Below are 15,733 nucleotides of genomic sequence, written 5' to 3'. Positions count from 1 at the left end.
AAACACTTAATGCTCATGGATCAGAGTTGCTAAAATGATTCAGATAGGAAGGAATATCGAAATAAAGATCATCAAGAAATGGAGAGTACTGTACAACGAAACCAAATACAATGAATTGGCGCTAAACACTAACACTGTTGTGACGATTTTACAAATAAATTTTTAAAATAAGATATATCAATCAACATATTCATTACACTTTGCAAAATAATTATACACCTGGGGGAGAAAAACTTGACTAGATATAGCACAATTTGCTGATACCAACCTTTTTGCCTTTCTCGTACACCAACTTGAAAAACACAATTTCGTTCCAGGACCCGGAGAGAAGAATGTCATATACCAATAGACTCATCTCAACGGAATCGGAAAATGTTTCTGTAGTTGTCTCGAGGTTAGTGGAGATTTACAATATTTTGGATGGGAAAAGGGAGTAGGAGGTTTGAAATGTGATTTACGGAACAAATATATAATTACTCCTAAAACGTGAATTTATTTCTATTAATCTTGAAAACAAACATACACGTTAATCTTGAAAAGAAACCCACATGTACAAAATACAAACTAAATACTAGGTTAATCAAACTTACCATCTAAGGATAATATTCTTAAAGTAAACATATATGAGTTTCATAAACTCCAGATCGCGCCCAGCCAAAACATCCCGAACTGGAACATTAGGTTGTCTACCTCGAGCCCGAAGGTAATTGCACAGCTCAGATCTGACTCCACGATGCTCAGCACAAGACCAAATAATGAGATCGGCGTCTTGGTAACCTTGTCCACATTCACAGAGATTGCTGTCCCCCAGCCCAACAAGGATCAAGTGATCGTTTAACGAATAGTGATTGGACATGAGGCAAGACATCACACAAATGAAGTCTCAACCCACCTCCAATCCTTTGAACCAAGGAATCTTCGACCTTAGGGATGATTGAATATAACCATCGTCCCAGACTCTCTTCGCTCCATTTATTCTGCCAGCTGACAAGTGACTGTTGACGATAAATGAAGAAAAATTCTTCGTAGGCGGTTTGTCGATCGTAAATATCGCCTTCCATAGCGCCCACCTTAGCAAATGAGTCCGCCATCTCATCGCGAGGAATCGAGCAATGAGATGGGACCCATGCAAAGATGATGACAAAAGATCTTAAAGATAAAGCATTTAGAAACTCTCGTATTTTCATGAGAAAATGTGCGCCTTTGTGGTTATCCGCTCCTCTCAAATAGATATATGTATCGTCCGACTACTCTAATATTCGTGTAACTGGATATTGATTCGTTTATCCATCCAGCAGTGTTGAAAAGGAGGAAAGCTTATGTTAACATCAAAGCGCGACAAACTCGTGCCCAAACGCCTGCGGGTATTTTCCAATATTTACATATTTGTTGTCGATTATGTTACTCTACTACTAATCTTCAATATTACTATAGCACGAAGAAGCTTTAGAATCCATTAGAATATGCACAGAAGTAGTTGAAATTTGATTTCATCTCACAACGTGGATTCTATAAACAGAATAAGTGGTAGTAGAAGATCAATAATTCGTGGCAACAACTGAAATGTGAATCTAGAGATGTCTCATAAAATTGTGCGTGTAAAAACATTCCTCGCAGCAGCCGATAAAAAAAATTATGCGAAAATTGTTAATAGAAATGAAATGGCCCGGTAAATAAAAGAGAGTTCATGTTTCTCCATATTCAATCTTAATCATACCAAAATTTCATGATTTTTTTTTAAAGTTCTGTCGTTTGGATGATTAACCAGACTGATATGCTAAGAATTTTGTACAGATTGTTTGTTTTTGGATGGAGTTAATGATGACGACTGGTTTTGTACATAGCATTAGCAAAGCATATGAAAATTTATCACGTGTCCAAAGTAACCTCTCTGTTTACATTTCCAACTGCGGTTTGTATATGGCGAACAATTTCTACAATAATTCTTGGTTGTTCATATGCTGCTCAGTACACACCATAAAGGTATCTCTATTAGATGTACACCACATCCTATTATTATCTAAAAGTTGTTTTGTTAAAGTTCGCTTACACCAAAAATGTGTCTAAAGAAGCCCCGTCCGACGGTGTGCGCTTGTTTTAAAAACTAGATGAACCATATCAAATCATGTCTGTGTAACACATGTTGAAATACAAGCATTTGGTCTGGTCCATGTTCTAATTTTCAATGAAAATAAAAAGTTTGCTTGATCCAAAACATGCTCACTGCAAAGAAAATGGACTTTTGTTATATCTCACTTTATATCCCATATACTGCCACATAAGGTAGAGAATTACTTCGGCCTAATCGCCCATTCGAGCAGAAAACTTCAAATAAATCCATGATTTCAGAGTTAACAAGTCATTTATGCGTTTGGTATGATACTTTAGTTAATAAGCTACGAAACGAAGTCAATGAGAACGCGATTATTCCCAAAAACAAAAGAAGTGCTCCGACCGAATTAATTTTTATCTTCATCCGATAGGCCGAAATTAATTCATTGGCGTTTCAAAGGCGTTTCAATGCGTTAGGCCGAGTTTAGAATCCGTAGGCCGAATTTGGTGTCAAGAAGCAGTGTTAGACTTTTGAAAATATCTCAACGATTGGTTTCTCTTTATCAAATCTACATACATACGGAAAGGTGAATAAATTTGGAAGCCATCAGTAATAATAACATTCGTTTGGTGCTAAACTGCGCTAGATTAAGAAAGACTAAGTGTGGGTTGAGCTTAATAATCCGGAAATGGGGTTCCATAAAGACAATTAATGATGACTGAAAAAAATTTCCTCTTCTTTTTTTGCTAGAAACTTTCAGCCCATAGCTGGTGGACTGAAAAATCGTTAACGGTAATTAAACGCTATATAGGGTCGATAACTACTTCGGCCTAATCGCCCATTTTGGGCCTATCGAGCAGAAAACTTCAAATAAATCCATGATTTCAGAGTTAACAAGTCAATTATGCATTTGGTACGATACTTTAGTTAAAAAGTTACGGAACGAAGTCAATGAGAACGCGTGATATGAACGTTTGCACCCATTATTCCCAAAAAAACAAAAGGACCGAATCAATTTTTATCTTCATCCGATAGGCCGAAGTGAATTCATTGGCGTTTCAATGGCGTTTCAATGCGTTAGGCCGAGTTTGGCGTCTAGAATCAGTGTTAGACTTTTGACAATATCACAACGATTGGTTTCTCTCTATCAAATCTCACGGTACATACGGAAAGGTAAATATATTTGGAAGCCATCAGTAATAATAACATTCCGTTTGGTGCTAAACTGCGCTAGATTAAGGAAGACTAAGTGGGGGTAGTTAACCCTACATATACCCTGGAATATATATGAAGTATAAAGGGAAAACAATGGCTTTTCTACGCAACAATATTTACACGTCTAATTAATTATCTACCATCAATTGTTCGCATTCAATCGCCTGTTTACACGTACCAGTAATAAATATGCTCGCATCATGTCGTCAATCATTTGTGAAATGAAAAGGTGATTTATCCACTCAAATCACAGCAAATGTAGGTTGAGCTAATGGTGCTCGACCCGTGATTGCTGTGCCCTAAAACAAGGGGTTGCAGTTCGAGCTTCGTGGAGTACTTTAAGTTAAATCAAAATTCCACAACAATTACCGATATCGACTATTAAATAAAAATCAGTGATCCAGCTGAGTTTTTTTTATTATTAAGTTTTCAATATTTATGAATTTAACGAATTAATAATTTAGAAAGTAATACCAAGGTAGTCAACAAGCCCGTTAATCACCCTTTTTGCAGTATAAGGTTAATTATTCGGAAAACAAATGTAATCACAGTTCTTACAATGGACTCTAGCGCACATGCATGTTTTTCCAGAATGAATATTTTCGTATGAAACTGAGAATGCTGATTGAGTTTTAGATACATGTTTTGTTTTCGAGGGATTGGAGAGTTTTTCGGCTGTGTTATTGTGTGATCACATTTTATTAAACAGTTTTATAAACCGTGCGCGATATTTCAATTCGATTGAATAAGTTTTTGCAAATGTTTTGTTCTCGTGTTGCTCCTGCAATGGTGATTGGTGTGCTTTCACATTGCCCTTTATTATCCGGAATGACCTCGATCGCACTAATAGGGTAGAGAAATACTTCGGCCTAATCGCCCATTTTGGGCCTATCGAGCAGAAAACTTCAAATAAATCCATGATTTCAGAGTTCACAAGTCATTTATGCGTTTGGTACGATACTTTAGTTAATACGCTACGGAACGAAGTCAATGAGAACTCGTGAAGGTGACTGAAGAAATAATTAAAGATTAGAACCCATTATTCCCAAAAACAAAAGAAGCGCTCCGACCGAATCAATTTTTATCTTCATAAATATCATAGGCCAAAGTGAATTCATTGGCGTTTCAATGACGTTTCAATGCGTTAGGCCGAGTTTAGAATCCGTAGGCCAAATTTGGCGTCAAGAAGCAGTGTTAGACTTTTGAAAATATCTCAACGATTGGTTTCTATTTATCAAATCTACATACATACGGAAAGGTGAATAAATTTGGAAGCCATCAGTAATAATAACATACCTCACTGCGTCCTAGCAAGAAGTACGGTCGACTTGTTTCGCGCTCCGTTGTTTTGGAAGTTTTCTCGGTATTCGCTTGATATAAATTATCAGTTTTTTCTCACTAAGTGACTCCTGGCATAGTTCCCGGTAAATTGATCGAAAAGTGAGTTTTTTTTGTAGTAGAAAGTGTCATTTTCGGAACGATTAATCCGTGCTATTGGTAATTCGCAAAACAATTTGGGCATCATCGTTGCGTGGTCACGCATACGCGCTCACGCATAACCGCTTACGTTTCATCATCATCGAGTGTGAGCACCCGTTTCTACATCTATATCGTTCATCAATCATCGTGCGCCTGTGTGCGCTGAGAACCGCGCCTCGATCAAGTGCACCACAGCGAAGGTCATCCACGCAGCGCGTCTCTTCCAGCCATCTGTGTAAACGCCTACACATATAACGCTCGGTGGTAGTAGTATAGAATTATCAGATAAGTTTTTGTTTTTTTGTTTCTTTTCCTCCCCCATTAGTTAAATTTTCATTTTGTATTTCTGTGTTTGTAGTGTTTTCTGTGTATTGTGTCTGTGCGTTCAGTGGGAGAGCGTTTTGCGCTCCCACTAGTTGAACAAAATGGATGTTTTGTCAGAAGACGACATGGATGACCAATCATCTCAGAAAAATGATGATGTCATCCATGGTTCGTCGTCTCAGTCTGACAATGGGCAGGCTGAGAAAAGCTCCAGATTGCGGGCCTACCCGAATGACTCGACTGGCCCATGGGTTGTCTATTTTCAGCCCAAAAACAAACCCTTGAATGTTGTTCAGATATCTGATGATCTGACAAAGCGATTCTCTGCCGTGACCGAAATAACGAAGGTTAGGCACAACAAACTTCGTGTGACCGTCGCTAACCTGAAACAGGCCAATGAAATTGCTGTTTCCCAGTTTTTCACACTGGAATATAGGGTGTACATTCCAGCCTCTGATGTGGAGATCGAAGGCGTGGTCACTGAGGCGAGTCTGAACCCCGAGATACTGGAGAAGCAAGCGGTTGGCCGATTCAAGAACCCCTTGCTTCCTCCGGTAAAGATACTGGCCGTTCATAGAATGGAGTCAGTATCGCTCAGCGAGGGTAAAAAGAGTTTTACCCCCACAGACTCGTTTCGGGTTACCTTTTCTGGATCTGCCCTTCCTCAATACATCGAGCTGGGAAAACTTCGTCTTCCTGTGCGGTTGTTTGTACCTCGGGTCATGAACTGCCAGAATTGTAAGCGGTTGGGACATACGGCCTCCCACTGCGGCAACAAGGCACGCTGCTCCACATGCGGGGAGAAGCATGAGGATGGCGCCTGCGCAACTACTGCACCAAAATGCGTGTACTGCAACGGAACTCCTCCTCATGCTCTCTCGTCGTGCCCGGCGTACAAACAGCTCGGGGACAAAATGAAACGCTCCCTTAAGGAACGTTCCAGGCGGTCTTTTGCAGAAATGCTTAAGACAGCCAAGCCATCGACCAACGAAACAAATCCCTTCGCTCTTTTGTCAGATGACGAGTCTGGCTCTGACTTGGCTGAGGAGGGAGTTTCTTTCAGTTTTCCGGAAGGTTCTGCCCGGAAACGAAAACGCATCCGTTCGCGGAAAGTTGCAGATCAAGAACCCCAAATCAGCTTGCCCAAATCAAGGAGTAGTGGAAAAAAGGAGACTTCTACTCCTCCTGGATTCCGCAGAACTGATTATACCCAGGATTTTCCACCTCTTCCGGGGACATCCAAAACCCTTGATGCCCCAATTTTAAGAACAGAAACCCCTTCTTCATCTGGGCTGTTCTCATTTGATGACATTGTGGACGGTATTCTCAAATACCTCAACATTTCTGATCCTCTGAAAAGCATTGTCCTCACATTGCTTCCGACTGTGAAATCCTTCTTGAAGCAATTGACTTCAAAATGGCCCCTTTTTGCAGCTATCATCTCCTTCGATGGATAATTTTCCAAACGAGGTCGGGGATTTGATCACTGTTCTACAGTGGAATTGTCGAAGTCTTATTTCGAAATTAGATTCGTTCAAGTATTTAGTCCATAACAATAATTGCGATGCATTTGCCCTCTGTGAAACATGGCTCTCTTCAGAAATTGATCTCCCTTTTTTTGATTTTAACATTATTCGATTGGATCGTGAGGATTCACGTGGAGGAGGGGTACTTTTGGGGATCAAAAAGTGCCATTCCTTCTATAGAGTGAATCTTCCCGAATTCCCCGGTATTGAAGTTGTCGCATGTCAGGCTACCATTAAAGGTAAGAGCCTTTGTATTGCTTCTGTATATATTGCTCCTAGAGTCTCTGTTAATCGCAAACAACTTTTCGACATATGTGCGGTACTTCCCGCTCCATGGTTGATCATGGGAGATTTTAACTCCCACGGTACAGGCTGGGGGGAGCTGTACGATGATAACCGTTCTACTTTGATTTATGATCTCTGCGACAACTTCAACATGACAATCCTTAACAATGGAGAAGTAACACGTTTGGCTGGTCCATCCTCGAATGGTAGCAGATTAGACCTCACCTTTTGCTCCAATTCACTATCGTTGGATTGCACTTGGCATGTAATCCAGGATCCGCACGGTAGTGATCATTTGCCGATCAAAATTTCGATTGCCAGTGGGTTCAACTCGTCAGAATCCGTTAACGTCGCGTATGATCTAACCCGTAACATTGATTGGACTAAGTTCCAATCCGCGATAGACGATACTGTATCGTCAGTGGAAGAGCTTCCGCCGTTGGAGGAATATAATTTCCTCTCTAATCTCATCGTCGACAGCGCACTTCAAGCTCAAACACGACCGGTGCCGCGATCGTCTATTCGTAAGAAAACACCATCGCTCTGGTGGGATCAACAATGCACGGAGGTTTACCGTAAAAAGTCCGACGCGTTTAAACTTTTTCGGAAACGCGGAACACGCGAGCATTTCGACGCATACACATCTCTTGAACGCGAACTCAAGAGCCTCATCAAGGCCAAAAAACGGGGTTACTGGCGGCAGTTTGTAGACGGATTGTCGCGCGAAACGTCTATGAATACGCTTTGGAGTACGGCGCGAAGAATGCGTAACCGGTCCACTAACAACGAAAGCGAGGAATGCTCGGATCAATGGATTCTTAAATTCGCGCGAAAAGTGTGTCCGGATTCCGTGCCGTCGCAGTTGACTCCTCGCGAAACCGCGAATTCGGTAGACGAAATCAGTCAGCCTTTTTCAATGGTCGAACTTTCACTCGCTCTCCTTTCGTGTGGCAATTCTGCCCCGGGATCTGATAGAATCAAGTTCAACTTGCTGAAAAACCTCCCAGACGTTGCTAAGAGGCGCATGTTGAACTTGTACAATCAGTTCTTGGAGCTCAATATTGTTCCCGACGATTGGAGACGAGTAAGGGTGATAGCCATTAAAAAGCCTGATAAACCCGCGTCGGATCACAATTCGTATCGGCCCATCGCGATGCCGTCGTGTATTCGGAAATTGATGGAGAAAATGATCCTTTTTCGCCTCGACAAATGGGTTGAGATGAACCACCTTCTTTCAGATACTCAATTTGGTTTCCGTAGGGGTAAGGGAACGAACGACTGTCTCGCGTTGCTTTCCTCGGAAATTCAGTTAGCTTTTGCTAAGAAAGAGCAAATGGCTTCTGTGTTCTTGGATATCAAGGGGGCTTTTGATTCAGTATCCGTTGAAGTTCTTTCAGAGAAACTCCACATTTGTGGATTGTCTCCATTAATTAATAATTTTTTGTACAATTTGCTGTCAGAAAAACATATGAGCTTTTCTCATGGAAACTCTACAGCTTTTCGATTTAGCTACATGGGTCTCCCCCAAGGCTCATGTTTAAGCCCCCTTTTGTACAATTTCTACGTTAGAGAAATTGACAATTGTCTTAGTGACAATTGCACGTTGAGACAACTTGCAGATGATGGCGTAGTGTCTATCACAGGGCCAAAAGAGGTTGACCTGCAAGGACCCTTACAGGATACCTTGGACAATTTGTCTACTTGGGCTATTCAGCTAGGTATCGAATTCTCCACGGAGAAAACTGAGTTGGTCGTTTTTTCTAGGAAGCATAGCCCAGCACAACCAAAGCTTCAACTTTTGGGTAAACCGATCACTCATTCCATGTCTTTTAAATATCTCGGGGTCTGGTTCGATTCCAAATGCACCTGGAGATCCCACATTGAGTATCTGAGACGAAAATGCCAACTAAGGATCAATTTCCTTCGATCAATTACTGGAACGTGGTGGGGAGCCCATCCACAAGATCTTCTGACGTTGTACCGGACAACGATTTTATCGGTTTTAGAGTACGGTAGTCTCGAAGTGCTGGCGGGCATGTTGCCACTATCCGTCCGTTTTTCAGAGTTATCTCTGAGGCTCCTCACCCGTTGCGAAGTAATGAACCCACTGGTGATCGAAAATTTTGAGAAGCTTCTGGAGCTAAATCCTCAAACATGTTTTATGACTTTGTACCAATCGTGTAATCTTCTCCGATTTCGGCAATTCAGTGAATTTTGATTTATCTATGACGCAGGAAATCCGCGGAATTCCAGAGCATCATCGTCCTATGATTGCTCCGTCATTATACGCTGCAAAGTTTGGCCATGTTGATTCTGCAAGAACGTTTTTCACAGATGGATCTCTAATAGAGGAGTCCGCTGGTTTTGGTGTATTTAATGAATTTCATAGCGCCTCTCGAAAACTTGAAGCTCCTTGTTCTGTGTATGTGGCTGAACTGGCAGCAATTCACTACACTTTGGAAACTATTGCTTCACTTCTTCCACACCACTACTTTATTTTTACGGATAGTCTCAGTTCTGTCGAGGCTATCCGTTCCATTAGGCCGGTAAAGCACTTCTCGTATTTTCTCTTGAAAATACGAGAACTGCTTAGTACTTTATCCGTGCGCTCTTTCATCATCACCTTCACGTGGGTCCCTTCGCATTGCTCAATTTTGGGCAATGAGAAGGCGGATTCACTTGCGAAGGTGGGCGCTATGGAAGGCGACATTTATGATCGACAAATCGCCTATAGTGAATTTTTCTCTATTTATCGTCAGCAGTCACTCGTTAGCTGGCAACATCAATGGAGTGAAGGGAGCTTGGGACGATGGCTACATTCAATTATCCCTAAGGTGTCGAAGTTTGCATGGTTCAAAGGGTTGGACTTGAGTCGAGACTTCATACGCGTGATGTCTCGTCTCATGTCCAATCACTATTGTCTAAACACTCACTTGTTCCGTGTGGGGTTGGGAGACAGCAATCTCTGTGAATGTGGACAAGGTTACCAGGACGCTGATCACATCCTTTGGTCTTGTGCAGAGTATCGTGGAGTCAGATCACATTTTTATGATTCCCTTCGGGCTCGAGGTAGACAACCTAATGTTCCAGTTCGGGATATTTTGGCTAGACGCGATCTGGAGTTTATGAAACTCATATATGTTTACTTTAAGGATATTAACCTTAGATTGTAAGTTTGATTAACCTGTGTTTAGTTTGTATTTTGTACGTGTGGGTTTTTTTTTCAATGTTTGTTTTCAAGATGAATAGAAATAATTTCATGCTTTAGGATTAATTAAATAGTTGTATCGTAAACCACATTTCAAACCTCCTTCTTCCCTTTTCCCATCCAAAAAATTGTAAATCTCCACTAACCTCGAGACAACCGCGAGTACTCGGTCCAGTTCCTTTAACTTTAAATTTAAGACAGTAATAATGTATAACGCAAAGGATAACTCGGCTCTGTAAAGTTTATTCGATTGAGCCTGTACAAATAAAGTAATTATAAAAAAAAAAAGTAATAATAACATTCGTTTGGTGCTAAACTGCGCTAGATTAAGAAAGACTAAGTGTGGGTTGAGCTTAATAGGCCGGAAATGGGGTAGTTAATCCTATGTTGTTGTTTTCAGAGGGTGGTGTAAAATAATAGAATCCAAAACTCGTTCGATCATACAGTGTTTAAGCTTGGCCTTTGGCTGGTCGGAGTTAATGATGTTACAATGGGTACAACGATACAACAAACACGATCGATCTTTCAATTTTTGAGCATGGTTGATCGGAGAGAATAACCAGTGAGCAGCAAAACAATGATAATAAAAAAAATAATAATTTCTAATTATCGTGCAGCTTGTGAATGGCAGCGAGTTTGTGAACATATGCGTGGAAACTTCTGGAATTCACACCATGGTATGATTTGGTGAGTTAATTTCTGTTGTAAAATTGTTATTGATTCCTGTTTGCTATCCATCGGGATGGCATCGATCCAGCGTGCAGATTTGGAAGTTGACCGATCATATTTTGATGTTTGTGATGATGATTTATTTCATGTAACCGGAGGTTAACCAGGTTCAGGCTGAAAGCCTCCCTAATAAAGAAAACTTAACTTAACTTATTTCATGTAACATAAGATTCACATCTTTTTAACGTAACAAAGTATTGAACAGCATTACAAGTCCTGAGAAGAGATCTTTTAACATTGTACTTGCCTGTTAAAGCAGGCTGGGAAACCACAAGCTGACCACAAACCCGGGACGAATGTGGTGAACACAGACAGCAAGTGGCAGGATTCAGTCAGAGATATTGAGATCCCCAGTGCCTTCTACGATGCATCCCAGGATCGAAGAAGGTACAGATGAGTTGACAAGTTCAGAGCTGAATTCACAGAGTAGCTATGGTGGTAAGAAGAAACGTCACGCAGAGCAGGGCTTAGATCTAATTTTAGGCCTAATAAGAACAACCCACCCTTTGCCTTTATTTTACGAGTGGACTTATTTCACAAAATTGAATGTTTTCTCTGCAAATAACTTCTAAATTTATTTACCTTTCCAGACGTACCGTAACATTTGCTAAAGAGAAACAAATTATTAAGATATTGTTAAAAGTCTAACACAGCTTGTTGACACCGAACTCGACCTACAGATACTTTTTTTTTTTTTTTTTTTTTTATTATAGTCACTTTATTATAGTGTTAACTCTTGGGTCATTCGTGACTTGTCCGGGGTTGAGATTTGAACTCGTGACATTGGCGTGAGAGGCCACTACGCCGAAGTCGCCCCCCTTACAGATTCTAAATTAGGCTTAATCAGCGAATCCAAACACATAAAGCAACCAACGATACAGACAAAACGGTTGCTACGGCTACCATGACAAACTCGCTCTGTAACATAGCTCGATCTGAGTGGTAGAAGGATAATGATATATTGCTTGCCTGCTTTGTTGCAATCGTGAAAAGACATAACAAAAAAATTCCCATTAACACACGTGTACCTATCATGTTCGGCTTTACATCGTGAAGCAGCTTGCCAACAATTTGCTCGTTTCCTTCTACCGCCCCGAGTGCGACAGCACGGGCTGCTTGTCATGAAAAAGAAGGAAGAAGATTATATCATTATTGCTTTGCACTTCTGACATAGCGTTATTATTCGGTTCGTTGATCGCTTGTCATTTTGTCACTTGGAGATATTTTTGATTCCTTGGGCCTAATGGATTGACACGCCATTCAAACGCCATTGAATTCACTTCGGCCTATCGGATGAAGATTAAAATTGATTCCTTCGGAGCGCTTTTTTTTGTTTTTGACAAAAATTGGTGCAAACATTCATCACACGTTCTCATTGACTACGTTCGGTAACTTTTGAACTAGAGTATCGCATAATTGACTTGTTAACTCTGAAACAATGGATTTTTTATGTTTTCTGCTCGATAGGCCCAAAATGGGCGATCAGACTGAAGTAGTCCTCTACCCTATGTCCAATCCTTAAATTGTACTGTTTGGAAGACCATTTGACATCCAAAAACCACATGAACGAGGCGACTATGTTGAACGATGTCTGCAAGCGGGACTGGGTTGAGAAGATCAGGGCTTCCAAAGAGCTTTCTACGGTGCGTCTCGGTTGTGAAGACATTAAATCGGCATTCTTTTTAAACTAATTTCTTAACCTTCATGGTTTCATCACATGGAATGCATTCAGTAGTTAGAACGAGAATGTCGTCCTCTGTTGAACTTGCTGCATATGGGTTCATAATCCTTTATTTAAGGGCACAACTTCCTTTATTTATGGTAAAATTGTCGTTTTTAAAGGAATTTTGTGTTCGTTTTACCTGTACAATTTTTAATTTTTAATGGGTATATTTTCCATTTTCTAGGGGTAACGGTGCTATTTCTTATGGGTATTTGGGAAAAATGTTAATGGGTGCATTTACACATTTTATGGTGCATTTTATTTATTTTAGGGGAACAATGACTTGTTGCCACTCGAAACCAGGAAAAGTAAGATTCTATTATAATGCGAATGTTTAATGCGAAAATATACATTCTGAAAAAACTTGTTTGTACCCTACAGCCCATTTAAAGAACTGTCATTTCATTTGTTGTATGAAAAAAGCAGAGGATGTAAGAAATCTACTCTTACATTCGATGTTCATGCCATTTGTTTCACGTGTAGGCACCCCCTTTAGCTATACCAATGACATCATACCTTTCTTTCACAACTTAAATAACATTATGCATGCAATCTTTAACAGCTGTGCTTCAATCGAGTGAAATAAGTCTCACTATTGACACAATGAATCATCATGTTTGTATTTGCACACGCACGTGCCTTTTTGTCTAAACCGCAATCACAAAGCCATAGTCGCATTAGATTGAATCCTCCCTATAAGCAGATTATCTCATCTCATCAAAAATGTAAATCATTTTCCCAGTTGATTGTTCCTTATAGCAATACGAAAATGATTTATTCGTTACGGCAAACTGCACCTATCAAAGGTTTGTAAATATTTAGATTCGCATAATGCTGATATGAATCGCAATGCAGTCAAGCGATCGATGAAGCAGCTATGCGATATTTCGTTAGACTAGATCTAGCTGTGCTCGTGTTAAGTAGTGACCCACGTGCTTCAACTATGGATGTTGCGGAAAAGTTCGAAGAAAACTCACCACTCTTGGTGGCCAACGGTTCGAGAAAAGTTAACCGGAATTGGTTTCGAAATGTAACTGTTGAACCCGTCGCTTTTCTGCATAGTTTCGGTTGGAGCCTTTCTGGTAGAAACCTTAGATTGTTCATAAACATATATCTAATCAGGTGTTTGCTTCAAAATTTATAGAGATCATGTTAACCAACCAAATAGTGTATCAATCTTGTGTGGTAACACTGGAATCGAACGAGACTGCTTGCTCTCTTTTAAAGAGTTCCGGAGTGTCGGACAATCAAACGATTGCGATTTATCTAGAAGAAAAGGTTCAACCATATGCAGCTACCATCTCTATGACTATTGTTTTGCTCACATCAGTTGTTCCTGCATTAGTTGCTCTGTTTCTTGGGCCATGGTCGGATAAGTTTGGCCGAAAGCCCGTCATAGCGATCGCTGCAGTTGGTAAAGTGTTTTTATCGTTGTGCAACGTTATATGACTGCAGTTTTGTTCCAGGATATATGCTAACAGAGATTCTGATCGCATGGATTAGTTACCTGTCGTCGTATTACGCTTTATCGCCGTGGTTGTATGTTGTGGCGAATATTCCTGTGGCAGTTTCCGGAGGATATTCAGTATTCAATGCTGGGATATTCAGCTACATGAACGATGTAACGAATGAGAATAACCGAACAATGCGCATGGGCGTCTTACAAGGATTCACCATGCTTGGAGTGCTTATTGGATTGCTAGCCAGCAGTTACATGGTGAAATTTGTAACAGTAACAACAATGTTTTCGATTTCAGCGGTAATCATGTTTATTAGTGTAATGTACTTAATACTAGTTACCAATGAATCTATCACAACGAATAATTTGCATTCAGCGATACAGCAACTGAAGGCGATCTTCAACGTTAACTTAGTCGTAGATATGCTACAAACGTTTTCAAAACCTAGGCCCAACTACGAACGAGCCATCACGTGGCTATTGATAATAGTTGGTGGCTTTGTAGAATTTGCCGTTGCAGGACGAACTCTGTTTTTTTTATATACAAGGCGGCAGTTCTGTTGGGATGCAGTATCGTACGGATTTTGGCTGTCTGCAGAACTTGGACTAATAATGCTTGGCAATTTGTTTGGCATTGCACTTCTCAAAAAACTATTCAATATTTCAGACTTAGGTCTGCTTGCTCTGTCCACAGTGAATCAAGTTGGAGATTACCTTGTCAAAGGATTTGCCCGGCAAGGTTGGCAGCTCTATTTGACCACTTTTATGACACCATTCAAGGGAGTGGATGGCGCTGCAGTTCGGTCTATTCTATCTAGCATTTTACCCAGCGATGAAATTGGCAAAAGTTACTCTATGGATCTTTCGGTGAAAGCGATCACTCCACTCATATCGGTATTCTTGTTTACTTACATTTATAACAGAACCATTGACAATGTTCCCTCAACGTATCTGTTTGTAACTAGTGCAATATTTGGAATAAATCTATTGCTCATTGGGTAAGCATCATTAATAATCGTTTGTATTGATATAACCAACTCATTCAATTTAATTGTAGAGTGACGCAGTATCTATTGAACAAACGAAACCAATCAATCATCAAGTTGTAGGTATCATATATCATATACTAAACCATCCTTTTTTTGTATACTTTGACTTTTTATTGATATCACATCAACCTATTTTCAATAATTTGTTAGTTAGAAGCCCAATTAGTTGTTTGTTGGATTGACCATCACACCCCGTTTAGCACATGGGCGTTTCATATACAGAAATTTGGCATGCGGGCTTAATGGACGTTTGGTTTAAATATGTTTCGCCGAATAGGCATAGGAAGAGGGTAGGCAGATAGTTTCGTTAGAGTACGGCAATTGTTATTCACGGCTAGCTCAGTATAATGGGTTTCTTTTCAGGGTCGGCTACATTCACTTGCTTCGGGAGGACATCACACATACAACCAATCAACATGAGAATAATAGGCGGAACAATACAGGACACCAAGACAGTCTCTCAAGAAAAAAAAGCACAAACACAGAAAATAAGCTTATTCATTATATAATTTTCAATTTAAAAGATACATCATAAAGGGGGGGGGGGGGGGTCGTTGTGGCCGATCAGGAAACGGTGGGGCCCATGCGTAGAGGGAGAGAGAGAAAGGGATTTTGTAGTTTGGTTACCTCTGATGATAGGGTGGTCAGCTACTCCAATCAGCACCCATGATCCTGGTCGTTGC

General features: G+C 40.4%; 1 protein-coding gene across 2 annotated transcripts; it reads left to right on the top strand.

The window, feature by feature from the left end:
* The first annotated feature begins 13,418 nt into the window (after positions 1-13,418).
* Positions 13,419-15,133, top strand: LOC135715074 (probable peptidoglycan muropeptide transporter SLC46). 2 transcript variants are annotated; one of them, XM_065238483.1, is made up of 4 exons: positions 13,419-13,624; positions 13,687-13,956; positions 14,009-14,999; positions 15,059-15,133. In XM_065238483.1, the coding sequence occupies exons 1-4, from the start codon at positions 13,420-13,422 to the stop codon at positions 15,108-15,110; spliced, it is 1,518 nt and encodes a 505-aa protein (XP_065094555.1). In that variant the 5' UTR covers position 13,419; the 3' UTR covers positions 15,111-15,133. The 2 variants fall into 2 exon arrangements, with proteins under 2 accessions (XP_065094555.1, XP_065094556.1); XM_065238484.1 differs by having other exon boundaries at positions 13,419-13,956.
* Positions 15,134-15,733: the final 600 nt, after the last annotated feature.

This window comes from Ochlerotatus camptorhynchus, unplaced genomic scaffold (genome assembly GCF_037179485.1).
Source record: "Ochlerotatus camptorhynchus isolate MF236.1 unplaced genomic scaffold, CSIRO-AGI_Acam_v1.1 ptg000794l, whole genome shotgun sequence".
Lineage (NCBI taxonomy): Eukaryota > Metazoa > Arthropoda > Insecta > Diptera > Culicidae > Ochlerotatus > Ochlerotatus camptorhynchus.
This window is presented reverse-complemented; position numbering and strand designations above follow the sequence as displayed.

Bases quoted from the DNA above. Each gene is read 5' to 3' on its own strand.
- LOC135715074 (XM_065238483.1), top strand. From the start codon at position 13,420: ATGCGATATTTCGTTAGACTAGATCTAGCTGTGCTCGTGTTAAGTAGT. The intron at 13,625-13,686 runs GTAGAAACCTTA...CAAAATTTATAG, and splicing joins TTTCGGTTGGAGCCTTTCTG to AGATCATGTTAACCAACCAA. The intron at 13,957-14,008 runs GTAAAGTGTTTT...GTTTTGTTCCAG, and splicing joins CATAGCGATCGCTGCAGTTG to GATATATGCTAACAGAGATT.